Raw genomic sequence first — 27,506 nt, forward strand, 5'->3', positions numbered from 1 at the left:
TGGCTCAGCTGTGTGTGCACGTGCCAATCACACCTGTGCATGAGCTGTGACCCAACCCCAGACCTTCTCCCAAGCTCCAATCAATGCCTCGGGAAACCTGTCTGCCCAGGGAAACCTGTCTGCCTGGGTGTGGGAGAGCTGTCTCCGCAGACTCGGCAGCCAACTCCGAGCTGTGGTCTTCCTGGTCTGACCCTGGGGTCCTGGAGAGCCCTGAGCACAGAATAAATTCTCTTTACCCCAAAACAACGTCACAGAGCCAGGACAAGTGCAATTCCTCAGAACCGGCCTGGTGGGCTGCAGGGAGGTTTGGGGCCCTCCCCATGCCTGCACCTGCAGGACGAGCCAGGGCTCACCCACCACAACCTGAGCTCTGGGAGTCTGGCCAGAGCTGCTGAGGACAGGGATCCTGAGGCTGACAGCCGAACCCAGGAGGTTCTGTCCAGGCCGGGCAGCACAGGTAGGGGTCAGTGGGTTTGACAGTGTTGCATCTGTAATGTCTGGAACTTGTAACCCTCTTCTTTTTCTTTCATCTCTTGTCCCCAATACTGGGGCTCTGTCACTGTCTTTCTTCCTCCTTTCTCCTATTTAACAATCCTTTCTTTTTGGAATTTAGCATCAAGCCTGCCCACCTGGGGCCTCCCCCCTTCCCCACTGTGCAATCCTGACTTGGGAGCCCTCCAGAAGCCTTGGCCTTTCAGTGGCTGGGAGTGGGGTGGGGCAGAGCCATGAAAAAGCCAAGGCCTCTGCAGGCCTCCCGGGCCCTACTTACCTCTCTCCCTCCTGCAGAGAGGACAGCCACTGCCTTCCATGGTGCCAGGGCACCACTGATGCATTCTTGGGGGAAGGTGCCCCCGGAGTTGTGTGATGGCACAGCCCTGATGAAGTCTAGCGCGCTGTGCTCAGAGATCAGTCCAGTGGAATTGCATTTGGGTTTCAGTTGATCAGATGATGGGTCCCTGGCAGGGGAGTGGGAATCATTGGCCACAGGAGCTGAGAGATAAAGCAAAGTGGTGGGGGTAGAACAGAGGTGGCCAGCGAAGGAAGGGTGGCTAAGGGAAGCATGACAGGAGAGGAGCCAGATCCAGACCCCAGTCCAGCCATCTCTGTGCCCTGCTCAGAGGTCCCATGAGAGGAAGCCGAGCGGAGCTGATTTCTCCCCTTCTATAGACCCATCCACCTTCTCTGTTCTCTCCCTAGAGACATAGGATTAGGAGAAAATATAGACCAGCTGTTAGAGGAAACCAAAACTAAATTCAAAATCCAAATAAGTCATAACTACAGGATATCACCAATGAGCTCTTCTCCTCGCCTAACAAAATGGGAATTATGAAGGCAGCTCCCATAGCAAGCATCACAATTTCGATCATACGTGGGCTGTGACCTACCCAAAACTTCTGGCATGTGCTGGCAAATGTAGTCCTTACCCCTCATTGTTCTGGAAGGGGAAGTTCATAGCAGGAAGGTTGGCTTCGAGTGGTTTTTCCAGAAGAACTTGCAAGAAGGGAGGGCGAGGCCAGCCAGAGCTACAACAGAGCCTGCCTGGGGTTGGCCTGGGGCTGGAGTGCCTGAGGAGAGGCAGATACCCAGGCAGCAGCATGATAGGTGGTTTCCTTCCCCATGGAAAACACCGATCCCACTGTGGCTTCAGGGGGCCCCAGCCTACTTCGTATCATCAGCATTTCATGCCTCATGCTCAAGATCTTGCCATTAGTGCCTCATTCCCTTAGCCAAGGGCTTCTTGCCCTACCCACCCTCGCTACAGCGTGGGTCCTTTCAGGAATGGAACAATCCAAGGTGGCTCACTCGTGGCTCTGCAGAGGGAGTGAGGGCTTACAGGCACTGGGAGTCAAAGGGAAGGACCATTGAGGGGCGGGGCGCCCGCCATGGAGTGTCCTGGCCCTGACACGACAGTCAAGGAAAGGGACACGGTGAGAGAGGAAGCTGCAAAGATAGACACACTTCCAGCTCAGTAAGAATAGCCAGGACTCTCTCCTCTCTATCCTTTCCACTAGGCTCCAGTCTCATTAATTTGTTCTGCCAGCTCCCTCATCTACATCATCCTAGCCCCCAGAGAGATTTTCTTTGCTTTTTTTTTTTTTTTTAATTAACATATAATGTATTATTTGTTCCAGGGGTACAGGTCTGTGATTCATCAGTCTTACCCAATTCACAGCACTCACCATAGCACATACCTTCCCCAGTGTCCATCCCCAGCCCTCCCTTCCCTCCCATGCCCCCGCCCTTCCAGCAACCCTCAGTTTGTTTCCCGAGATTAAGAGTCTCTTATGGTTGGTCTCCTTCTCTGATTTTGTCTGGTTTCATTTTTTCCTCCCTTCCCCTGTGATCCTCTGTCTTGTTTCTCAAATTCTTCATATCAGGGAGATCATATGATAATTGTCTTTCTCTGATTGACTTATTTCGCTTAGCATAATACCCTCTAGTTCCATTCACACTGTTGCAAATGGGTGAGACTTCATTTTTTGATGGCTGCATAGTATTCCATTGTAGATATCTACCACATCTTCTTTATCCATTCATCTGTCAATGAACATCTAGGCTCTTTCCATAGTTTGGCTATTGTGGACATTGCTGCTATAAACATTGGGGTGCAGGTGCCCCTTCAGATCACTACATTTGTATCTTTGGGGTAAATATCCAGTAGTGTAATTGCTCTATTTTCAACTTTTTGAGGAAACTCCATGCTGTTTTCCAGAGTGGTTGCACCAGCTTGCATTCCCACCAACAGTGTAGGAGGGTTCCCCTTTCTTCGCATCCTCACCAGCATCTGTCATTTCCTGACTTGTTAATTTTAGCCATTCTGACTGATGTGAGGTGGTATCTCACCGTGGTTTTGATTTGTATTTCCCTGATGCTGAGTGGAGTTGAGCACTTTCTCATGTGTCTGTTGGCCATCTGGATGTCTTCTTTGCAGAAATGTCTGTTCATGTCTTCTGCCCATTTCCTGATTGGATTATTTGTTCTTTGGGTGTTGAGTTTGATAAGTTCTGTATAGATTTTGGATACTAGCCCTTTATCTGATATGTCATTTACAAATATCTTCTCCCATTCTGGCTGTTTTCTTTTGGTTTTGTTGTTTCCTTTGCTGTGCAAAAGGTTTTTTATCTTGATGAATTCCCAATAGTTCATTTTGCCCTTGCTTCTCTTACTTTTGGCAATGTTTCTAGGAAGAAGTTGCTGCAGCTGAGGTTGAAGAGGTTGCTGCCTGTGTTCTCCCAGAGGGATTTTCTAGAATATGTCTCACCACCCCCTTCTTCCCATACCTCCTTGCCTCCACATTCTCCCTCCAGACCCTAAGCTGCAGCCCCTGTCCCTTCCACAAGCCATTCCCTGAACACACCACACCTGCGTACAACTCCTCCGTGGTGTTCCTGCCTCCCTCTGCCTAGGGGCCCTGTCTGCTCCTGCTGTGCCTCCCTGCCCTTCTCTCCCCAGCACAATCTATCAGAAATGTCCTCCACTTTTTAAGTGCTGACTTGAGTCCGTTCACAGGGACAGGAACAGGAATGAGGCACCCAGGTCCCTGAAAGGGCTCATACCTATTAAGTCCACATCAGTGAGATAAATGGGAGGGAGGGGGACCTTCCCCAGGCTAGGGGAGAGGAGTCTTCTGGGAAGGCATGGTGGAGGAGGACATAGCACAGATGTGGGGGCACCTGCCCCACCTGGAGGTGGGGGCAAATGGGGAATGTGGCCCTTCCAGACACGCAGCACCTAAGAAGTGCAAGGATTCTGACCCAAACTCTGAGGGCACGAGGGGAGGAGGAGCCTCACATGAGGAGACTGCTGAGGGGACAACCTGGACCCTGTGGCGGCTGTGCACAGCCTACCGGGGAGGAGCTGGAGGGTAGAGAGGCCACAGGCCCTGGGCCCTGGACATGGCTGGATGTGAGCAGCCATCAGGAGGGTGGGGAAGGGCAGGCCAAACACAGCCTCGGGAGGATAGGGAGGGAACAGTTTGTCCAAAGGGACTGCATTTTGGGTGGTGACCTTCCAAGGCAAGGCTGTAAGTCTGGAGGGAGTCACTGGCCCCAGAATTCCAAGAACACTGCTTTCCAGATTCTTCAATGATGGCACAGCCTGAAGCCTAAGGGAGACACAGGCCCTGAACACCGGAAGTCAAGCTCCTGGGCTTCTACTTACTGAGAACTACACATGGAATAAAGAGGATGTAGGAAAAGCAGCTTTCTCAAGTATGGTTCTTCTGTCCCCCCTAGACCAGTTGCAAGCATGTCCCCCTGACCAGGGAGCCATAGCCATGACCAGGGCCACTGTAACTCGAAGAACACAGTCTTACTGCAGATACTACTTAGGAATTATAACGTCCCACACCATATGTTATACACCCTAACTTCATCTAAAATTAACCGCTCTTCCTGTAGGTCCCCCTTCCAAGGTGGGCTATTCTGCATTCCTGGGGTGGGGGGAAGGGGCTATTGTCAGCCAGACCTGAGTCTCTCCATCTCCCCGGTCTGCTGCCCCTCTGTGGCACTCCATGAGAGGGCCCTCCCTGGAGCCCTCCTGACCGGACTCTGTTGCTCCTTCCATAAGCCCCTCAGCTAAAAGGAAGCAGGTGGGCGAATCTTGGCATGCCTTGTGCCGCAGGCACGGTCCTGCATGAGCCGCTGTCTTCCCGCCAGCCTGGGAGGGACAGCTCCCACGCAGGTGTCCCCGCCCCCGAGCCAGGTGCAGCGCAGGTGCGTCGCTCCAGCGAGAGCCACAGCGAGACCACATCCTCCGTCTCGGGACCTCTCGGAGAGGATTTCCTGCATATGTGAGGCCTCATCCTTGAATGCCAACACCTGTCTACACTGTTAACCCATTTTGGAAGCAACTCTTCCTGTCTGTATTCCCTGATCCATGCTGACTAAATGGAAATCCGTAATGGCCACACGGTGATCTTTCCTCGGTGCTTCTCGGTGCACGCAGACCCTCAGCTGCTGTGTGGGAACGCCCTTGGCCGAGCGTGGATGGAACCTAACTTGTCGGTTTGTTCGCTCCAGTTTGGCCTGTCTTTCCTCGTCATCCTTCGTATGTTAGCGGGTCGTGAGGATGCGCATGCGCTGTGCGGCCGTCTGCCCGGGCTCCCGCGCCGCCCTGCATGGCCTTGCCTCTCGTGCCCTTAAGTTGTTGTTTTTAATTTGTCCTGAACTGGGACACAAATAACATAGAGCAAAACTAGACAGGCGCTGGGGAGGGGGGGATGTCTGGGGCTCACTGACAGGTCAAAGCTTGGGCTTTGTATTACAAGCTTCACATATCTATCCTCAAGGTTTCAGCACTTCTCTCGCTCCCTTGCTGGCACTCTCTGGACTCTGGGCTGCTCAGATGGCCGGCTGGCTCACTGATGGGTCTCAGATGCATCAGAGGAGATGCTGCTGCAGGCCCAGGCTGCCGGCTTCGGGTTAGGTAAAATGAGAGGGGAAGGTGCTCAGCGTGGGGTGTCTGTGAACATGGGCCTGGGGGTGGTCAGGGCGGTCTGTCCACGGTCACTCTGCAGTTCAGTGAGATGTGCTGCTGGGATGGGAAAGCAGGCCGCCTGGGTCCTGGGTAGCAGGACTTCTGGGCACAGTGAGCTGTCTGTCTTTTCCAGGACAATCCACTTGTCCTAGCACCCAGCAGGGGTGAATTCGGGCCCACACTGTGACTTGGAATGAACAATGTCTCTTCCTGGGCCTCAGTTTCCTACACTAGAAAATAAAAAGAAAAATGACAGCTGGCGGGGGTGGGGGAGTGGAAGTAGCAGTACGTGACATGGTAGAGGCAAGGGTCACAGGACTGTTTCCCTGGTCTTCCTTCTGGGAATGAGGAAAATTGCATTGAACTCACTACTAAGAAATCTGGACTCTAGTCCCAGCTCCACCTTACTTCCCTGTGTGACCATTAGCCTCTCTGGGCCTCAGTTTCCCCTCCACATAAACAGGAGTTTGAACTGCTCGACTTCGGAGGTCCCTCCCAGCTCCAGAATTCCAGGATTCTCCTCCTCTCCTCCTCCTCTTCCTCCTCCTGCTGCTCTCAAGGGTGGGAGTGTGCATGTGTGTGTACATGTGTGTGTGTGTGTGTGTGTGTGTGTGTGTGTGTACTGGGGGCAGGGGAAGGGAGAGAGTCCCACAGAGGATGGGGTGGCAGTTAGGAGGAAAGGGGACCAGGACTTTCCGTGCCACTGGGGCTCAGAGCTTTCTTAGCAACTAATGGCACTTGGGGTTGTTTAATCATTAAAGGAAGGAACGAAGCCAGGAGGGCCTCAAAGTCCAACCGGCGGTGAGTGACTCTAACAGAGAAGCATGGAGCTGGCAACAATGGGGACTGGAGCGTCAGGAAATGGGGTCAGGACTGTGACAGCCCCACGCTCAGCGCTAGGCTCCGGAGTCAGCCTGCACGCCTACGACATCGGGGTCCTGGTTGTCTACTTCATCTTTGTCATTGGTGTGGGGGTCTGGGTGAGTAGTCCTGGAGGCTGGAGGCTGACAGGGGAGGCAGGGACAGCTCCCTTCTCTGGCTGGGGGTGAAGCTGGGGCAGGGTGGGCAGAAGGAAGGTGGATTAGGGAGGCACAGGTATAAGATGCAGAAATCCTTCCGAAATCCTTCTCTCCAGTCCCTTCTTTTATAGATGGGCAGACTGTGGCACAGAGAGGGGTGTGACATGCCTGAGGGCACATAGCAAGCAGAGGCAGACCAGGCAAGGACCCCCATCTCCCAACTCCCTGTCTCTGTGCATCTGCGGCTTTTGGCCCCACCCATCCCCCATCCCCACTCCTGCCCTCCTTCCCATGCCAGGATTGCCAGCTCTGTGATCGCTCCACTCTTGGCCTACCCAACCCCTCCACCGGTGGGTGTCTTGGCAAGGAATGGCGCTTTCTAATGGAGCTGGGTTTGGGTGCTCATGGGAAGGGAGCCAGGTGACTCCGAAGGTCCTTCTGCTCTCCACTGTCCACCAGAGCCTTAGCCCTGGAGCTGGGGCCAGGCTCTGAGAGGAGGGAGCCCTGATTTCAGATCCCAGCTGACAGAGCCCCGGAGCCCTGGGAACATGCGAATGCTCTGTGAGCCCCCTTTTCTCATGTGGACAGTGAGAACGATAAAGACTATTCCACAGAGGGGTCATGGCCCAGAGTAACATGACACATTTAGGCACCTGGCCCAGTGCCCGGCATGGCAAGGAGCAAGACATGGCAGGTGTCACCACGGCCCCTTCGGGAGATGGGCCAGCCCCCTCAGATGCTGCTGGGTGGCAGATGGTGATGGGAGTCCCAGGCAGTCACTTACTGAGGCTGGGTCACACACTCTCTCTGGGCCCCAGTTCCCTCAGCTGTACAGCGGGGTGAACAGTCCCTCCTCCCAAGGCTGATGTGAGGAAGAAATGGGCAAAAGGCTGGTCACCGACTCCTGGCAGGAAAGGCACCAACTCCTCAGTGACCTTGGGCAAGTTGCTCCCTGACTCCGGCCTCAGTTTCCTCACGTGTGAGAAGAATTCCTTCTGCTCATCTGGCCTGCCCGAGGGCCGGAGGTGACAGGTGGCAGGTGAAGTTCAAGCAAAGGCTTCATAAGAACCAGCCCCTCCCCTCTCCCAACACTCCCTAGTGACTAGGGATGCTTCCTTGGGGCAAAGAAGCCCCTTTTCTCTTTTCCTTTCCTCTTCTTCAGGTATGTCTCCCACCTCTAGACCCAATCAGAGACCTGCTGGCTTCAGCATTTTTTTTTTAATTTTATTTGTTTATTTGTCAGAAAGAGACAGAAAGAGCACAAGCAGGGGAGCAGCAGAGGCAGAGGGAGAAGTAGGCTCCCTACGGAGTGAGGAACCCGATGTGGGGCTCAATCCCAAGACCCTGGGATCATGACTTGAGCCCAAGGCAAACGCTTAACCAACTGCACCACCCAGGCATCCCGAGCTTTTAGCATCTTAATAAAGTCAGGTTTCTGCTTCCATGCCTGCCATCCATGCTCCCAGCCCCTGAGGCTCCAGAGGAACTCACTCACATCCACTCTCCTCTTGTTCTTCAGATGAGGAGACTGGCCGGGCTCCTACAGTGTGGTCCCACTTCAGGCCAGGGCAGAGAAGCCCCAAATGGGGCCCCTCTCTGCTTGGGCCTGTGGGGCTTTCTGCCATCCTAGCCCCAGTATGGGAGTCCTGCAGAAAGGAGATCAGGTATAAATCACTTCCTGAACTGGAGTTTGGACAGAAGGAGGGCTAAGGTGGCAATAACCAGAATCTTGCACGCTTGCCCAACACGGTGCTGCTCGCCAAGGCTTTAGCCTCTGTTGACCCCTTGGCTCTTCACACCAGCCCTGGAGGATGAACGGTGAGGCCCAGAGAGAGGTGGTGCCCCTCCCAAAGGCAGGTAGAGTAAAACCAGTGAAACTGCCCATCTGGGTCTCGTGGTCCCCCAGTGCCTGAGCCCAGGGACAGGTTGCTGAGGTGGGGCAGAGGTGGGTGAGCTCCAGAAACCCTCAGCTCTCTCTCCTTCCTTTCCAGTCATCCATTCGCGCGAGCCGAGGCACAATTGGTGGCTATTTCCTGGCAGGGAGGTCCATGAGCTGGTGGCCGGTGAGTCAATCTTCCTCCCTGCCCCTCCCACCATTGGATCTTCGTCTTGTCTTCTTTTGCTAATGTCTCAGCCCCATGAGTGGGGTTCCTGGCACTCTGGGCTCCTTCTCTATGGCCCCAAGTCACCCCCCCCACCAGAACGATCTTGTTAACACACACCTTGGGTGAGCGCCCTCCAAAAGAAATAACCTAGAACGTTCCTGTCTTGGAGAAGCTCACGTTAGCTGGACAGACAGATTCACAGAAAACAGGAGGGAAGCAGGGGGGCTTGTGAGTATCTCCGGGAAGCCTCTGGCCTCAGCCATGGGAGATGGGAAGGAGACGTATCTGCTTAGTACCGTGGAGCAGTGAGGGGGACCACAGACGTCCATCCCCAGCAACCTCAGGGAACTGATCCCGACGACTTTGCCAACCCCAGCCTCCCCTATCCGCCTGCCTCACTTGTTTCTCTTAGTCCGCAAAACTGACTTCCTCTTCCTGAAACAGCACGGAGGGAGGTACGCCCTGCCTGGAAATCGAATGGTAGGAGAGTCAGCACCCAGGGCGCTGCGGCTGTGTACACGCGCAGACACACCCGGCTCACACACGCCCGTGTGCATGCACTTACACACCACCAGCCATCCCTACACCCTATGCTGGCTCTTCCCACTTTCTCCACCTGCACAGGTGACAGACTCACTAAAGAGGAGAGGAAGCCCAGGATTCTGACAGAGCTCTCTGGAAGGTTCGGGTATCTGGGATAGGAGGAGTTCCGGTCAGGGAGATCTCGTGTGTTCAGTGTGAGAGTCCCCAGGACAGCAGGGGATGAAGGGCCTGGCAGCTCACAGGGAGAGTAACTGGGTCCCCGGTGGTGCCTGCCATCCCCTCGACAAAAGAAAGCAAGCCCCTTGGAGGCCATTCCTCTCTGCTGGATCCCCAGCCCCACCCCCTATCACAGCCCTGGAGATGAGTCACTAGCAGAGACGAGAAGCAGGACAGGGCACCTCTCTGATCCATTTGGGGGAGTGACCAGGGGCTGGCCTGGGTGCTCATCCGGTCCTGCAGAGAGCAGATCTTCCTGCTCCATGTGAAACTCTGTGTCTCACTGTAGGTGTGAGGAAACCCCATGCCTCTGGACACGAGGAGGGTGCTCCCGAGACCAGTGGAGTGTGGAGATGGGCCGTCTCTGTGGGGCACGGCTGTGTGTGTGGTGTGGAGCTGGGCCTCCTGCCCTGGGAGCAGGCTTCAGCCTGAGCAGAGCCAGCCCTGCTTGGGGTATCTCCGTCCCATTTACAACCCTGGAGCTTACGGGAGTCTGTGACAGTCCTGAGACGTGCCTCACCCCCCATCCTGTACCCCAAAGAGAGTGTGTGGCTGGGAAGCCAAGAGCAGGAGCAGCAGCATCCCTGGTCCCAGGGGGCCCATCTGGTCCCCCTTCCAACCCTGATGACCGATGTCTGCTTGAGTCGTGAGCTAGGAGCCTGTGCTGAGTGGGTTCAAGGCAGCTCCCTGCTCCTAGAGCAGCCTCAGGGCCTTAAGGCCCAGTGCTCTGTGCCCTGGCTAGGTGCTCCAGCGCCGGCCCCACCAGCATCCCCAGGATCACCCGAGTGTGTGGCGGCAGAGGTGCCTGAGGCAATGAGCAACGTCAAACCGGTTGTAATCTCTATGCCTTTATGCTGTCTGTGGTCTGATCTCTGAAGGCCTCAGTACCTTTCCTTTGTTTTCGCTTTCTACCGCCCAGCAACCTCTAAAACAGGCAGTGGGAACAGTTGAGTCCCCACATTTTATAAGTGTAGAGTCAGGATTTGCAGGAGGAAGTGATTTTATTAGGCTGACACAGAGGACAAGCCCAGAGCAGAGTCTACACCTCTGGCCCTGGGGGCCTGTCCCCAAGGGCTGGTCTCTGCCCAGGCTCCAGAGCCCCTCCCTCTGACCCTCCCCCTGCCCAACGAAGGATCCCATCCAATAATAAAAGGTGATAGTAATGAGTGCTTATTAGGAGCTCAGCAATAATTGTGCAGTCACTACTGGAGTCAGTCTGGTTACCGGAGCCAGGGTTCAAAGGTTCATCACTCACTGGTTCTGGAGCTCCGGCAAGTCATTTATCAGTGCCTGAGTTCCCCCCTCAGTCAGCTGGGGATGTAACAGGATATCCGGCCCAGAGTTATGGTGAGGACTGCATAGGAAACTTAGAATATTGCCCGACACTTGGCGATGCTGCTTACGTACTAACTGTACTAACCATTATGGTCCTTATGTCAGTGTCTCTAAGGCCTGAGTATTTGGCTGCCTCCTAGAGAAACATGACCTCAACTCAGAGGCTAGCTCAGCCTATGGTCAGCCCTTTGGCTTCTCCCTCTGCCTGGCCTTGCCCTGGAGCCTGGAGGCACTGGGGTCACGGGGGGGCCTTTCCAATCCCTCTCGAGGGGACCTCCTCCTTCCCCTCAACATCCTCATCTCTGGAGGCCCCCAGATGGACAGCCCAGTGCAGAGCCTTGTCCTCCCTACGTGACCCTGCTTCCCAAGGCTTTCCTTCTTTCCCACTTGGCCACTCACTCACTGGGTGGCCTGAGGCCAGTGGCTTTGTTTTTCCCAACATTATTTCCTTCTTCTGTAAATTGAAAAGATTAATGCCCATCCCTTGAAATGTTCATGAAGATCAAGTGTATTGCTGCATATTAAATGCCTCGCGCAGTGCCTGCATACATAGGTACCCAGTGAATGTCAGGTCCGTCCCTCCTCCTCTGTGCTCCCTCATGTCCTCTCCTTCCTCTGATCTCAGATTTCCTGAGCCCAGCTCCTGCTCTGTCCACAGCTCCTGAGGCCTGTGGTCCTGGCTCCAGACTGATTTGGGTTAAAACTGACCCTGAACCTTGACCCCACTTGTGCCTTGCAGATTGGAGCCTCTCTGATGTCCAGCAACGTGGGCAGTGGCTTGTTCATTGGCCTGGCTGGGACAGGAGCCGCTGGAGGTCTTGCTGTGGGCGGCTTTGAATGGAATGTAAGGAAGTTGACCTGGAGGCTTCTCAGGGGGAAATGGAGGTCTGAAGCTTCCCTGACCCCCATCCCAGTCTTTAGTGTTGAGAGAAACCTTGGAGGTGCTTGGGGAGGCTGCATGGTAAATCAAGAACCCATTTTATAGATGAGGAAATCAAGGCCTGGAGAAGGAAGAGGGACTCATCAGACCACACAGCACCAAGATTAGGTCCCAGTCCCTTGCTCCCTGGCTCAGTTCTCCCCCTAGGGTAGGGGCTGCCCCTCTCTCTGCATCTAGGATGTAGAGACCTACTTCTCCCCACTCTCCAAGGCAACCTGGCTGCTTCTGGCCCTGGGCTGGATCTTCGTCCCTGTGTACATCGCCGCCGGGGCGGTCACGATGCCGCAGTACCTGAAGAAGCGGTTTGGCGGCCACAGGATCCAGGTGTACATGTCTGTCCTGTCTCTTATCCTCTACATCTTCACCAAGATTTCTGTGAGTACCCACTGGAGTGTGGCCACCTTCTTCTTTAAAATGCTGAGTTTATTTTTTAAGAGTTTATTTATTTGAGAGAGAGAGAGAGAGAGAGAGAGAGCATGTGCACAAGAGCAGGGGTAGGGGCAGGGGGAGAAGGAGAAGCAGACTCCCTGCTGAGCAGGGACCCTGATGCGGGGGCTCCATCCCGAGACCCTGGGATCAAGACCTGAGCTGAAGGTAGATGCTTAACTGACTGAGCTATGCAGCCGCCCGAAAATGCTGAGTTTGTGTCATGGCTTATTGTTGGGTGTAGGGAATGGATAGATGGATGGATGGATGGATGGATGGATGGATGGACAGCTAATAGATTGGTAGAAGGAAGGGAGGAAGAAGGGATGAAACCACGTACCTTCAATGCAAGCCCCCGCTCAGCAGTGGAGTGATCACAGATGAATAAGAAATGTCTGTTGTGTAAATGACAGTCCCTCTATTCAAAGACTCCATCATCTAGAGCTCATTGATTCATTTATCTTTCCGTTAAGTGATTCTCCATTTAGCACCATGCATTGATTACCTAGAATCTTACAGTAACAAAGGTCCTTATTCTTCCTTCCTTGACCTGCACTCAGAAAACACACTTAAGGCAGATGGCTTGCCCACATCCACACAGAATGTAGCTGTGGGACTGGAACTAAAGTTTGGGTCCTGTGCCCCAGTCCAGGGGTCCTTGCACCTTGCCCTGTTGTAGACCTGGGATGGGCTCATTAAAGAGCTGTGCAGGGGGTCAGCAAGCAGGCACTGACTGACAGGGACCAAGCTTGAAAATGAGCCCAAGGCCACTCCGGCAGAGGGCGCTCCAGAGTCCTCTAATAAACCTGAACACGAGGCGTGTCTGGAAGTGCGGTCCTCTGCACCGGGCTCCTGCCCCTGCATGTCCGTGGGTGCCGGAGCTGCCTCTGCTGCCTCTGCTCTGCTAGGGAGCAGGCGGCGAGCCTCTGGGGACCCGCTCTCTCTTCTCCGACCCCTGCTCCCCGCTTCACCTCCTTTGTCTTCACTTTATTCCTTCACCCCTGCCTTCTGGGCAAAGACTCTCCCATCAGCGCCCCAGATGACATTGTTCCCGGTTCCAAAGTTGGATGTGGGGCTCCTCTGCTCGACACTCCCTATGGCCCCTCAGTGTCTGCAAGGTCAAGCCCGTCCTCCTCAGCACAGCACTCTAGGCTCACCCTCATCATGGGATGAGGGCTGCCAGCACTTGGTATCGCTGAGCAGGAGGGGACATACCCTGGTGGCCACAGCAAGGGCCTCAAGTGACCTGGACTCCTGGGTCCTGGCTCTCTGCAGACTGACATCTTCTCTGGAGCTCTCTTCATCCAGATGGCCTTAGGCTGGAACCTTTACCTCTCCACGGTGATGCTGCTGGTGGTGACAGCCGTCTACACCATTGCTGGTAGGGCCGAGGACAGGTTGCACTGGGGCGTGGCATCAGGAGCAGAGACCAAGAGACAGAAGGAGGTGGAGAGGGATGCCTAGGGATGTAGCAGTGAGCAGGGGTGCGACTAGGGGATTGTTATCGGGACTGGGGTCATCAGGACCTGCTCTGGACAAAGCCACCAGCCCGCTTTCCCCTGTCTCCCCCAGGTCTGGGCACTTGGGACCCCAGCTCGTGGCTAAGTCAGCCTGCAAAGCTGGGGAATTTCAGTGGAGTTGGGGTAGGTGGAAATTCCCAGCACAGCAGAGGAATAGCCCTAGGATATTAACAACAAGAACTAACTGAGGCACAGTGGCCACACTCAGGGCCTGCTGGGGAGAGAGAGAGCTAGACCAGAGTGCTTGTGGCTAGGACCAGCCAGTGGGGGGAAGGCAGACAGAGAGAATCCACCTGCTAAGAGGGCTTCTCAGTGTGGCCAAGCACAGGGTAGGCACACAGAGAGGAACCCCCTGTTGGTGTCCACTGATGAGCCCTCTCCTTGGGTCCACAGGGGGCCTCACGGCCGTGATCTACACAGATGCCTTGCAGACGGTGATCATGGTGGGGGGCGCCCTGGTCCTCATGTTTCTGGGTAAGGTAGAGACCTGAATATATTCCCCACCCCCACCCCCCACCCCTGCCAATCATGTAGAAACTTCTTACTGATCTGTCTTGGACTTTCACCTCCGTGGTTTGATTGGAACTTTCCAGAGCACAGAGCCTTATTCCACCCCCCCACACACACTGGGTTCCAAATGAGCAAAGTTCTCGCTACACCAACTAAGGGTCTGAGCCCCATGTCCCTCCCCGATTCCCAAATCCTATACTAGTTCCAAGCCCCAGGGCCCCACATGGGACTAGAAGCTAGGGTAGGGGCATGGGACAGGCCCAGCGGGGTCTCAGGGCCGTGTCACTTCCTGTGGTCTCTCTCCACAGGCTTTCAGGAGGTAGGCTGGTACCCAGGCCTGGAGCAGCGGTATAGACAGGCCATCCCTAATGCCACAGTCCCCAATACCACCTGCCATCTCCCCCGGTCTGACGCCTTCCACATGCTCCGGGACCCTGTGAATGGGGACATTCCTTGGCCTGGCCTCATTTTCGGGCTTACGGTGCTGGCCACGTGGTGCTGGTGCACGGACCAGGTGATGCCCCAGCCAGGCTTGGCCCAGCCCATCATACGGGTGGTTCCCTGTGGGAAAACCATGCATCTAGAAGCAGAGAGGGTCGGGCCTTGTTCCCGGACCACCTCAGGGCTCACGTGTGGCTGAGCTGAGCCCCACCAAGCTGAGCAGCCTGCCACTGCTCCTCCCTTTTCAGGTCATCGTGCAGAGGTCTCTCTCTGCTAAGAATCTGTCCCATGCCAAGGGGGGCTCTGTGCTGGGGGGTTATCTGAAGATCCTGCCCATGTTCTTCATTGTCATGCCTGGCATGATCAGCCGGGCCCTGTACCCAGGTAGGAGCTGGACGGTGTTGCACTGGGGGTGGGGTGGGGTGGAGGGTGGGGGAGCCCACCTGTTACTTCTATTAAGAATACATCGTGTGTCAGGCTTTGTGGGCCAAACATACAGTAAATGTTTCAGAAGAAGACATTTGTATCTGAATGTCATCTTAAAATCCTACTTTCCCTTTATAAGGGAAAGACCTATGAAGGCATTCTTGGTGACTTCTAAGGATTTTTGCCTTTTAAGCGAGATATAAGGCCTCAAACCCATAGGAGTCTGTCAGGCTTTGCAGGGTAGTATGTGGTCAAGAGATTTCCTGGAGATGGCTAGATTGTGGTACCCAGACATCGGCCTGCCCCTTGACCCTCTCGCTCCTACAAGAGATGCTAGTTCTCTCCAGAGTCAGCAGGAAAAGGTTTCCTGTAGTTTCTTCCCATTGGAAAGCAAATATTGGGCTCTAATGGCCATCACGTCTTCTATAGATGAGGTGGGCTGTGTAGACCCTGACGTTTGCCAAAGAATCTGCGGGGCCCGAGTGGGCTGCTCCAACATCGCCTACCCTAAACTGGTCATAGCCCTCATGCCCGTCGGTGAGTCCTGCCTCCCCCATGTCGCCCTTCACGCCCATCCCCCAGCTTCCTCCAATCCCTGCTACCCAGGAGGGGCTTTAAGGATGAATATGGATGGGAATAGGGGATAAAACCTCACCTCCACACCTCCTTCCCCAACACACACACACACACACACACACACACACACACAGAGTTTTCACAAGCGTCTACACACCCAGTCTGGGTCTAATCCTGGAGATGCAGGGATGAAAGACCCACCCCTGTGCTTGGGGTTTATGCCATCCTCAGGACACCTGGGCTCACTGAGGATACAATGCTGCGTCACCAGTGTGGGGACACAGTGTGGCTGAGGGATCCCTAAGGAGGCACCTGACCCAGCCTGGGGGAACCTCAGAGGTTTCCCAGAGGAGAGGAAATGGAGCTGAATCCCGAGGAACATTTTAAGCAGACAAAGCCAGATGCAGGTGGGAAATGTCGCGGGGAGGGAGGGGCTGCATGTGCTGAGGCTGAGGGCTGACCAGAGAGCAGGACGTCTGAAGCGGCCTCATGGGGCTTACCTGCAGGGGGAATGGGCCGCAGAGGTGGAGAGGAGGTCGTGCCCCTCACTGTGGAGCAGAGCCTTTCCTCTGGGTTTTAGGCCAGAGCACATGAGGGGATTCGATCTTCAGAAGGAGCAGTCTGAGGGAGAGCTTAGCTTCGGGGAGGCAGAGGGAAGGTTAACGGGTTTGCGGTGGCCCAGCTGAGGGTGCTGATGGCCTGGGCCAGGTCAGTGGTTTTGGGGTGGACAGAAGGGATTTAAAGATCTTTGTAAGGTACAGGTGGCAGGATTTGGTGGCTGATTACATTTAAGGGATGAGAGAGACAGAGGGATCCAGAGAGGGCTCCCAGGTCCTGGGCTCACGATGATATTGAGAGTAGGGGTATAGGCAAAAGCCAGGTTTATAAGGGAAGTGCTCGAGCTGAGCTCTCCCCTCTCTCCTGTAGAAAAAGAAATGAATCAAAGAAACAGTAGAGATGGTGGGGGGCCTGGCTGGGACTGGCCATCCACAGGGAGGCTGATCGAGGGAGGGGGCTTGGGAGGGCAGCAGAGGAGGGGTCTAGGATAACTGAGTGTCTGCTGTGGAGATTGGAGTTTGCTACCAAAGGAAGCAACAGAAGACCCCAGAAGAAGGTGCTGGCCTCGGTTTGTTTGGGACGCCTTAACTCTTTCAGGGAGAGACCAATGTTTGGACTGAGAGGAAAGAGGGCCGAGGTTGGGCTGATGGAAAGTGGTCTCCCTAGATAGACGACTTGTTTCTAGAAGCTTGATCATTAGAGTCATAAAGACCGCAGAGATCAGTGGGTTCTACCCTCTCCTGCAAACAGGGGGAGAATAGGTCCAGAAAGGAAGGAACTCATTCAAAGATCACACAGCTAGTTACTTGCAGAACCAGGAAACAAATCCAGGCCTTCTGCCTCCCAGGCCAGGGCCTTAACCCGACACCACTGTGTCCATTAAAAGGCACACAGACAGAAAACACTCCATTCTTTTTTCTTTTTTAAGATTGTTAAAAAAGATTTTATTTATTTATTTGACAGAGAGAGACAGTGAGTGAGGGAACATAAGCAGAGGGGAGTGGGAGAGGGAGAAACAGGCTTCCCGCCAAGCAGGGAGCTGGATGCGGGGCTCTATCCCAGGACCCTGGGATCACAACCTGAGCTGAAGGTGGGTGCTCAATGACTGAGACACCCAGACACCCCCAAAACACTCCATTCTTAACAGGCACCCTCCTCCCCAGCAGGGGCCAGTAACCCAGTGTCTACAAACTCTGAAACCCAGACCAAGGAGTCAAAGCAGCAGGGTCACCCAGTCCCACTACTCTCGGTGATGCAGCTGAGGAGGTTGGGTGCAGATTACTTGCTCAAGGCCGCAGAGCAAGACAGAGGCAGTGCTTACCCAGAAGCCGGCCTCCATGGCTCTTGGATTCCTTACCCGCCCAGATGGGAACCTCCTGCAAGCCATCACCACCCCAAACCCCCGGCTCTTCTGGACACTGTAGGCTCCGTGGCCCCCGGCAGAGCTGGCCCTCACCGGCCGGTTGCCCACGGAGACCTCGCTTCTCCCCAGGTCTGCGGGGCCTGATGATCGCCGTGATCCTGGCTGCCCTCATGAGCTCACTCACCTCCATCTTCAACAGCAGCAGCACTTTGTTTGCCATTGACGTGTGGCTGCGCCTCCGAAAGAAAGCCACCGAGCAGGAGCTGATGGTGGTGGGCAGGTGCGTTGGACCCTCTTCTGGAGCACCCCTTCCTGCAGGCAGGACCCCTCTCCCCTCGCCTCCCTGCCCTGGGCTGCCCTGGAGGGAGGGGGCAGGGGCACGGCCGGGTCTGGGCCCCGGCACTGGCAGTTGTAGGACCTGGTTCTAGCTCCGGCTTCCCGCATGACCTCACATAAGTCCCTCCCCAGCTCTGGACATTCCTCCACTTCCAGAATAAGGAGAAAAAAACTCTTCCCTGTCTGTTCAATTTTCTCTTTCTCTGATGACTGAGTAAGTGAGAGAAGCTGACAAAGCATTTAAGAAAGGGAAGGTGAACTGTAGGGGGTTGGGGGTAGTTAGCAAGCAGCTCACCCCCAGGAGCTCTAGAATAGCTCTGGTCATTATCCCAGGAAAACGGAAAGCGTGTTAAATTTACTCCATCAGACTCACCCTGAGCATTCCCCTTGCATCAAACCTTGTGCTGGGGACACCGGGGCGATGTGTACTGGTCTGACTGTGCTGAGGGCTGAGCATGGTAGTAGTAGCACAGGTAATGCAGCATGAGCTGCTGCAGCCAGGAAGTTGACAGGATGGCTGTCTCCAGTGGACACAGAGCCTTGAACAACAAGCAGGAGAACTTGAACTTCATCTCGTTGGTTTCGATGTTGTGCTTTTCAAAGTATCATTTGGTGGCTTGTTTTCTTTTCCTCCCTAGGCTAGTAGTTTACACGGGGCTAAGGGGCACTTTCCGGACTCTTTGCTTCATAACTTAAGGCTCCGTGACTCAGGTTTCTGGATGAACACGTTTATTTTTTCCGTTTGGAAGATGATACTTGACTTTCAATAATTTACCCTCTTCCATCTCTGTGCCTTTGCGCTCACTGTTCCTTCCATCAGGATGGCTCTGGTCTACAGCTGCCTAAGGGGGTGCTGTGTGTAGGGCCTGAACATTTAAGGATCTGCGAGGGATGGGGCTCCAGTGGGGCCTGAGGCGGGAAATGTGGGAGGGAAGGGAGAGGAAAGAACAGGTGCTCAGATGCTCCCTTCCTTCTACTGAGGCGGTCTCATGCCTTTTATTTCATCCATCTGTAGGGTTCATGCGCCATCTCCTGGCCAGTGGCATTATTGCGCCCAAGCAAAATTTTCAACTCGTGCATGCAAAATTGTTCAGACAGTGCTTTAGGGTACTTGGGCCTGAACCAGGATCAGTTGAGGTGAAGTCAGGAGGAGAAGGTGGAGTCCCCACTCTGAGATAAGTGCCAGTGTAATGGAGTGGCGGGTTAGAGCTAAAGGAGCCCAAAGAAGGGAAATTCTAGCCCTGTGCCCTCTCTGCAGAGTGTTCGTGGTGTTCCTGGTTGTCATCAGCATCCTCTGGATCCCCATCATTCAGAGCTCCAACAGCGGGCAGCTCTTCGACTACATCCAGTCTGTCACCAGCTACCTGGCCCCACCTATCACCGCCCTCTTCCTGTTGGCCATTTTCTGCAAGAGGGTCACAGAGCCTGTGAGTGCAGCAGGGTCCCTGTCTCTCCCTGCACACCAGAGGGCTGGGAGGTCTGGGCTGTCCATAGCCTGGGGTCTCTTTGGGACATAATAGGCATACCAGCTGCCTCCTTCAGGCTTCCATCTCTCCATCCATAGTGTAGGGTTTTGATTCACTCATTCACTCGATAAGCCTTCATTGATCCTATTATGGAGGCTTCTAGATGCGATGGTTTATAAGTTTCATGAAGGTCCACCATCTCTGGGCCAGGTGAGAGGAAAGATGATTCAATAGCGAATAACCATAAGGTCTAGTGGCTGCTGTGAGAGTGGAGGTTGGGAGCACCTAACCTAGGGGATGCCTGGGAAGGGGCCAGGGAAGACTTCCTGGATGAAGGACATCTGAGCCTAGACTGAAGAATGAATGGGGAGGAGAAAAATGTTTCCGACACGTGGAAGAGTGTGCGCGAAAGGCCAGGACAAATGGGAGGCTCTCTGGGGTCTGTTCCCTCTCTAACCCCATAAGGTTCTGTATGTGGGCAAACACCAGCCACAAATGACCCTGCAGGTGCATCGCTGATGAAGCTGCTGCAGGTTGATGGGCTGGGAGGAGCTAGAGGGGCCGGGACGGTTGCCTTGGTTACTCCCCAGGAAAGCAGAGAAAAAGAGGGGCCCGATTGTGTGGGCTGTGCTTTGGGGGCTAAAGGATGTCATGGACACGGTTCCACATGAGCCACAGGAGAGCTCTACGTCATTGCAAAGGACACCCAGAAGCTCCTCTCCTTGGGGGGAGGACAGGTACCCAGGCCACATGTTTATCGTTTCCGGAACTTTAACCTCCCTGCTGATAACCAGGTGCACAGCAGGTCTTGGCTGAATTCTGGGTGTTTCTGTTTGTTCCAGAATTTTTGCTGTCAGGATCGGCACCTCATTTTTAAAATATGAGCCTTCTGACCCATATGGGGAAAGGTGTAGGTTTGGTTCAAGTGGTGTTATAAACAAAGAAGGAGATTTTCTTTCTTTCCTCTTTCTTTCTTTTTTGTTTTTGTTTTTGTTGTTGTTTCTTTCTTTCTTTCTTGGTAAAAAAGAAGAGCTCTATTCTGATTATTTATTGTGACAGAAAATCAGGATGGGATACCTGGTTTTCCCGACTTATTACAAAAGTATATCCCATTCTAGCTGAATAGCAAGCATCTATACTTACTATATACTAATTTCTTCTATCATTGCGCATGAGAAAACTCTAAGCCAGTGAGGCTGTCTCACCTGTTCAGTCATTCTGGAATGGAGCCACGATCCAAATCCTCGTCTGGCTGACTTTGGAGACTATGTCCTGCCCAGGGCACCACTCTGCCTGCTTTTAAGTTCAGCAAAGGCTCAGCATTACAGGGTTGCTCACCGAGGTGGGCCCGCAAACGGTGTAACAGACCTGAGCTTGCCAGGGCCCCCGCCCCCATGTCTGCCCTCTCTCCACAGGGAGCCTTCTGGGGCCTCATGTTCGGCCTGGCTATGGGGCTTGTACGCATGATCCTGGAGTTCTCCTACCCAGCGCCAGCCTGTGGGGAGGTGGACCGGAGGCCGGCCGTGCTGAAGGACATCCACTACCTCTACTTTGCCCTCCTGCTCTGTGGGCTCACTGCCATCGTCATCGTCGCTGTCAGCCTCTGTACAAGCCCCATCCCTGAGGAAAAGGCAAGTAGAGTGCTGGGACTGGGGCCCCTCGAAATGCTGTCCCTTCCCCCCCCTGGGCCCTGGGATTCTAGCACCGAGCTTCATTCCAGTGGCTTGACTCCTCTGTGGCCATACACACATTCTTGGGAGAGGAGCTCACTGGATTATTCAATCCCAGGTGAAAAGTAATTTACTCAATTGGAAAATTACTCAGTGAACTTGTCCTGTGTGCCAGGCACTGTGTTGGGGTTACAAAGACGAATTGTCCCTGCCGACTGTCCAGGACAGACACCAACGCCGACAGTTATCCTACCAGGAGAAAATGTGGGAAGGCGCCCAGCATAGGAGGGGCGGTCACCCCTGGGGGATGGCAGAGGGCTCCCCGGCAAGGTCACTTTGAGCTGGCCCTAGAAGAAGGAGTAGGGATTCATTGGTCAGTGAAGGAACAGGTAGGTAAGAAAAGACATAGAGTCTCCCAGAGCCCAGGGCCAGCACCCCACTCTCCTGTGCTGACAGATTTCCCAGTCCTCAGTCTTTTGAAACCTTTCATCTTTACCTCATGGGCGGAGCCATGACACAGCACTGCCATCTGTGTGGCTTCAACAACCAAAGTTTATTTTCTCACAGTTCTGGAAGCAAGAAGTCTAAGATCAAGGTGTTGGCAGAGTTCTTTCCTCTGAGGCCCCCCTCCTTGGCTTGCAGATGTCTGCCTTTGCCTCCGTGTCCTCACCCTGTCCCTTCCCCTGTGTGTCTGTGTTCCAATCCCTTCTTCTTATAAGGATACCAGCCCTATTGGATTGGGGTCACTCTGATGTCCTCATTTAACCATAATTACCACTTTAAAGGCCTTATCACCACAAGCAGTCACATTCTGGTGTATTGGGGGTTAGGACTTTACCATATGAATGGGGGAGGATTATAGAATTCAGTGAATAACAGAACTGGTGCCAGAAGCTAGTCCCAGAACTTCAGGAGGAAGGCATTACCTGTACAGTGCTGGAGAGTTTGCAAAATGACTTTATACCCTTGACATCACTAATTCCTACAGACAAAGGAGTCCAGACAGGCCAGTTTCTCTGGTGGCTCATTCTAGAAGTGCTTTCTCCCCACTGCTTTCTTCAGCTTCTCCATTGCCTACTGCCTCACTCCCACACGGAAGAATCTCTCACTTGAAATCCCCTCCCCAGCCCCATTCCTCCCTCCCACTCTGCTCCCCAACAGCGGACTTTGCAGGGTGGTCACTGGCAGCCTCCACTTCCCACCTCCTGTCTCCTCATCCAGTCCGGCTGGTGTCCCACCTCCCCACAGAAACTGCGCTCACCAAGACCCCTTGATGCTAGAAATGAATGATCATATCCGCATCTTCGTCGCCAGTGAGTTCCGAGGAGAACTAGCCACCACACACCACGTCCTGCTCATGTCCGTGACACACTCCCCTCCAACCCTCTGCTCACTCTTCTGAAGCCTTCCTCATGGTGTCCCTTAGGGACCCACCTATGGCCTCTAACCCTTTTCACTCACACTGTCCCTGAGCTGGTTTATATGCTCTACAGGAAGATGAAACTCCATTCTCTCGCTCTTGCCCAAGATTCAAACCCAAATCCAGCTTTAAAGAGGCACCGCCCATACACTGCTAATGGCACACCGTGGAAGTATGAAGCCACGCTTACTGAGAGGTCCTTACAAGTGGAGAAGCAGCCTGGGCTCTCCTGAGACCGTACAGACACATAGCTGGGCGCTGGAGGAAAGGGTCCTAGAGGACAGCCGCTCCCCCGGTGTGCTGGACATGTCTGTACGAATTCGGCGACAGGGGAGGGACAGTTGGTCCAATCTGTAACCAAGAGCTGCTGGGCCAGGAAAAGAGCTTTTTGGAAAGGAGATAGTACAGAGCTCAGATAGTTCTGGTTGGGCCCAACCCATACCAGCTAGAGAACTTGTTGGGTTTTCTGCTGTGCCACCAAAAAGGGAGAAGAGAGAAAGCCACCAGGGCTGTACAGGGAATGCAGGCTTGCTGCTCCTTACCCGGACAATCTCTGTTCTGTGGCAGCAGGCCCCGCAGGCATTCTGTAGGCAAAGTCTCCGAGCTCTTCCCGTGCCCCAGCTGATGGGCCAAGGCAGGAACCTGAGAGCCATGTTCACTGCTTCCTTGCCTGAACACTGCCCCCAGTGCTCTGTATTTTGTATTCTGCTGTTCTAGCAGCCTCCAGCCTGGATCCCTCAGTTCACCCCAAGAGAGCTTTCTAAATCTCGCAGCTCAGAGTCTCGTCTCTTTGTCTAAAGTCTGCAGGGACTCTCCATCGCCTATGAGTTTCTTTTTAAGAGTATCAACTCCACAACCTGATCTTGGAAGCCTTCTGTCATGGGGCGCCTGCCTCTCTGTCCAGCTTCTCTCGTCCCAGTCTATGAGTGGGGAGCCTAGAGCAGGTGCTCAGAGGGGCGCAGCTGTTCAAAGGAAAGGGCATTCGGGCTGAGAGCCAGGCCTCCTGACTCAGCCCTGTGCCTGTTCCTCACGCTCCGCTGACTCAAGCAGTATTTTCTTTCCCTCCAGCTTGCTCGCCTGACATGGTGGACACGGAACGGTCCCCACCCTGAGCTGGAGAAGGAAGCCCCAGAGGGCACGCTGGGGACATTGGAGATGCCAACTGGGGTGAGCCCTCCAGGAGATGGAGGGACAGAGAGCTCCAGCCAGGGCCGGGACCAGCATGGAGGTAGGCTGGGGCCACGCTGGAGGCACACATCACACAGGGGTCATGGGGATGCCGTGTCATGGGGCCCCAGAGACCCTCCTTTGGGGATGAGATCTCGGATGCCAAAAAAAGAAAATGACTGTTCCTCCCTTCCCACATGGCTACCAAACTATTAGAGAAACAAGACAAACAAGGCAGGAGTCAAAATAGAAGTATATATATACTTATAAGTATATAGAAGTAGAAAGATTTTGTTTATAAGTAGAAAGTAGAATATAAGTAGATAATTATATAATTAGTATAAGTATAAATATAAGTAGAAATATTTTGTATTTAAGTATATACATAAGTAGAAAGATTTTGTTTATATCCATGGGGAGGTGCATTTCCTTATGGTGAAGCCCAGTGTCAGACAGAGGTTCCCATCAGCCTCCTACCCCTGTGAGCCCTGCGTTGACAAGAAGGAGAAGGGAGGGACACAGCCAAGTGTGCCCCCTTCATGCTTCCCAAATCTACCAGCAGGGAAGTACCCTCACCTCCCCTGGGCTGAATGAGTCTAAGGGCAGAGAAATCAAAGGGTGTTACGCTAACTGAGTTCCCTCCAGATGGAAGGAAACATGAGGCACATCAAAGAAACTTACTTCCCTCAGGGCTTAACCATTCTGCCTGAGGCACCCAGACACATGGCAACCCTGGGTCCGTATTGGTCTGTCCCTCTTCACAAGGTTCCTCTAGATCAACAACCATTCCTATGGGTATCGTCCTCGAGCTGCTGATGGCCATATACTTTTGGCCTCCTAGAGGTCCTTAAATGTGTTCGAATAGTCCCTTAGTGAGATGTACTCCAAGGCCACACAGTGTCTGAAGTTGAAAATTGGCATAAGACTTAATGTTACTGCTTTAGACACAACACAACTGTAACCTTCCCACCATGTGATTAAATAGCCACATTAGAATAGTCTGATATAATGACCTTATAGAGATCTCCTAAATTATAAATTTCCTAAGGAAAAATTACAGTCAAAAAAGTTAAATCAGGTGGCAAGCAAAGCCTCAAATCAATTTCTCTTGCCTTCAGGAATTAATAATTTAATGATATTTAAGTCCTAAATTTACTTCCTGCCTCAGTTAGAGGGAACTCCAGCATGTGGGTGGAGTTGGGGTGCCTTGGTCAGCAGCCTTCTCCTGTTGGATTGGGTGGGGCTCCTTCTGGGCCTCCACAGTGTCTTAGTCCCATTCCCAGCCTCTGGGTACTTCTAATAAGTCGTGTTTAGCTGAGAGCATAGGTGACATCATCAAAGTGCCAGCTGGTAGAGCTGAACTTCCAGCAGCAGCACGCCATTCAGGTCCCTCGTCTTTGCCAGGTTCGGGGGGCCCTGTGCTCCCCTAGGCCTGAGAAATTGTCCCCCTGTCTTGACTCCCTCCCCTTTGCTTAAGGCCCTGCTAGAGAAGCAGCCAGGGGCCTGGAGTCAATGACATCATAAGCTCCAGCATCACACTAAGAGCCAACACTCTCATCTTCTTGCCCAAGCTGCGACAATTAAACGCCTGCGGTCCACTCTAAAAACCTATGCTTAATGGAGAATGTAACCCTTTACAAACTTCCAAGGGCAAAACCCGTATGGGCTGACTTCAGAAAGCCCCACCAATGCTCAAAGTCAACACCCCTGGCCCCTGTCTAATCAGTTGTCCCATTAGTTTCAGTGTGTTTTGCTTTGCACAATGTAACCTCTTGTCTCTTTTTCACATTTTGTGGTCCGTACACCAGATGGGTCTCAAAAGCGTTTCTCCCCCCATCAAGGCAAGAACCTGGTCTAGGTTCCTATAAAGTGTATGGCAGGGAGGAAGCAGAGGCCCTTCTAGGAGGTGGATCCAAGAGAAGAGAGGGATGGAAGAAGCTGGGAAGGTAGCTTTAGCAGAAGGAGGAAGGGCACCACTTGCACTGTCCCGGTGGTACCCCGGCACGAGACAGACGGACGCCATCATCACGGCTTTCCCTGGCGGTCCCTGTGGCCCAGCACAGAACCTGTTGCTGGAGAAGCAGAGAAATGCCAGCCCCGTGTGGGGGGCTTGCTCCCCCAAAAGATGAAGGAGGCATTTCCCGCTCCTAGAAGGCAACCCCTGGAATCCCCCTCTCAAAAGGTCCACAGGCAGAGGAAGCCTCATCTTTGTTGTCCTTGAGTTAAACAACAACATGGCAGTGTAGTTTTATGTCCTAGAAAAAGAAAGATGAAAAAAAATATTAAGGACAGCAGAATAGGTCAGAAAGAAGTGTACACACACTCACATGTACGAGGTCATGGCTCACCAACAACCGCCATGTGACTTCTGAGCCTCGGAGCTGGCGCGATGCCCTGTGCATCACCGGCCTCTGAGGGCGGCCCTGAGAGTCAGAAGAGAGTTCTCGAATGGGCTTGTAAAATGCTACAACCCAGTACCGTTGGAATGCCACACGCCTGGTGTTGCTTAGTGCCGCCTTAAGCAGGTCCCCTCCTTTCTCTGAGCCTGTGTCCTCCTGGATACAAGGTGGGAGCGAAACCAGGTGGTCTCTTGGTGGGACCAGAGACGCTGTAGTCACACTGAGCTTACCAGGTACCAAGTTCCAAGGTCATTAAGATCATAAAGCATTTCCAGTGGGTTCTGTCTGACCTCGATGAAATATTAATTTTAATATGCATCTGCTAATGCAAAAAAAAAAAAACTTTAAAAATACTTACTTTATTACTTCCTTTAAACTTAGTTTTTAAAGAACTGAGCTACCCTTTCACCTCAAAGCAGCCCCATCTGGGTGCTGGGGAGTCAGATCCACACCAGCTGTCTCACGCGTGTTTGGAACCGTAGTCAGCTGAACCTCTCCCTGCTACTCCAGCAAGGCTCACTTTTCGAAATGCTAGCAAATGTGCATTCTCATCTGATGCTCAAAGCAATCTGGAGAAGACCTGAGCATCGCAGTTAACCTAAGTGAGAGAGAAGCTGCGGCTCAGAGGAGCCGGTGGGTGGTTAGCACAGGACCTCAGGTAGGCCAGCCCGGAGTGGGAACGTGGCTCCCAGCTGTCCTGGAAGAGATCATGTCCCACTCCATCCTCATGCTCTGAATTGGGATGAACCCCATTATCCTCACCGCATCCCCCTACTTGCATCACTGAGAAGCTCTGCTGGAGGACTGGACGCTGGGGTCAGAGCTCTGTCCCAGTCTCAGCTGGGCGCCCAGTCTGTAGGTTCCCAGCAAGGCCCCAGTACCACCTGCCCCTCTTTCTGTGCGCCCCCTTTCTGTGTCTCACCAGTTCCCCCTCCCCTGCCCCTTCTCTCTCCCTGGCTGCCACCTGGCCTCACCTTCCCTTCTGCTTCCCTTGTTCCCCCGGCTGTGGTCCCCAGCCCGGTGCAGGTGGTGGGGCAGGGTGCTGTGGGACTGGTTCTGTGGGCTGGCCGGCAGCCCCGAGCCTGCACGGAGCCCCGAGGAGATGGCTGCGCGCCAGCGGGAGCTGACCAGCATCGCCGAGGAGCCGCTCTGGAGAACCGTCTGCAACGTCAATGCCATCCTGCTCCTGGCCCTCAACATCTTCCTCTGGGGCTATTTTGCCTGACTCCGTAGACCTGGCTTCAGTGGAGACCGAGTAAACTGGACCGGAGCCTGGCCAGTCTGTCTTGCTGTGGAAACCGGGGACCATGGAGGCCGAGCCAGCAGAAGCCCCTGTCCCAGGCTGCACACCAGCCACGTGGAGAGGCCATGTGGAGAATGGGAGACCAGAGAGGGCTCTGGGTTTGCTCAGGGCCACACAGCAGGACTCATACTGGGTCTTCTGACTCCAGCTCTTTGTCCATTTTACTACCTATGTTTCTACCTCAGAAACACTGTTCCCACCCCCTGGGTGCTTCCTTTCAGGAGCTTTTACTGTACCTGTGTGTTGAGGCTTAAACAAGTGGAAGGCATAAGAAATGGGGTTGCAAGAA

At 53.7% G+C, this 27,506-nt stretch overlaps 1 protein-coding gene across 3 annotated transcripts; it reads left to right on the top strand.

Moving 5' to 3' along the window:
* Positions 1–179: 179 nt before the first annotated feature.
* On the top strand, positions 180–27,506 carry SLC5A9 (solute carrier family 5 member 9). Of its 3 annotated transcripts, XM_059136949.1 has the most exons (15): positions 180–457; positions 6,240–6,458; positions 8,489–8,560; positions 11,436–11,540; positions 11,847–12,011; positions 13,338–13,443; positions 13,976–14,056; positions 14,401–14,606; positions 14,782–14,917; positions 15,389–15,496; positions 17,586–17,736; positions 19,051–19,219; positions 20,674–20,889; positions 23,417–23,576; positions 26,931–27,506. In XM_059136949.1, the coding sequence occupies exons 2-15, from the start codon at positions 6,303–6,305 to the stop codon at positions 27,137–27,139; spliced, it is 2,040 nt and encodes a 679-aa protein (XP_058992932.1). In that variant the 5' UTR covers positions 180–457; positions 6,240–6,302; the 3' UTR covers positions 27,140–27,506. The 3 variants fall into 3 exon arrangements, with proteins under 3 accessions (XP_058992932.1, XP_058992933.1, XP_058992931.1); XM_059136948.1 differs by lacking the exon at positions 180–457 and having other exon boundaries at positions 6,159–6,458; XM_059136950.1 differs by lacking the exons at positions 180–457; positions 14,401–14,606; positions 14,782–14,917; positions 15,389–15,496 and having other exon boundaries at positions 6,158–6,458.

The sequence above is a fragment of the Mustela lutreola genome, chromosome 10 (assembly GCF_030435805.1).
Source record: "Mustela lutreola isolate mMusLut2 chromosome 10, mMusLut2.pri, whole genome shotgun sequence".
NCBI lineage: Eukaryota > Metazoa > Chordata > Mammalia > Carnivora > Mustelidae > Mustela > Mustela lutreola.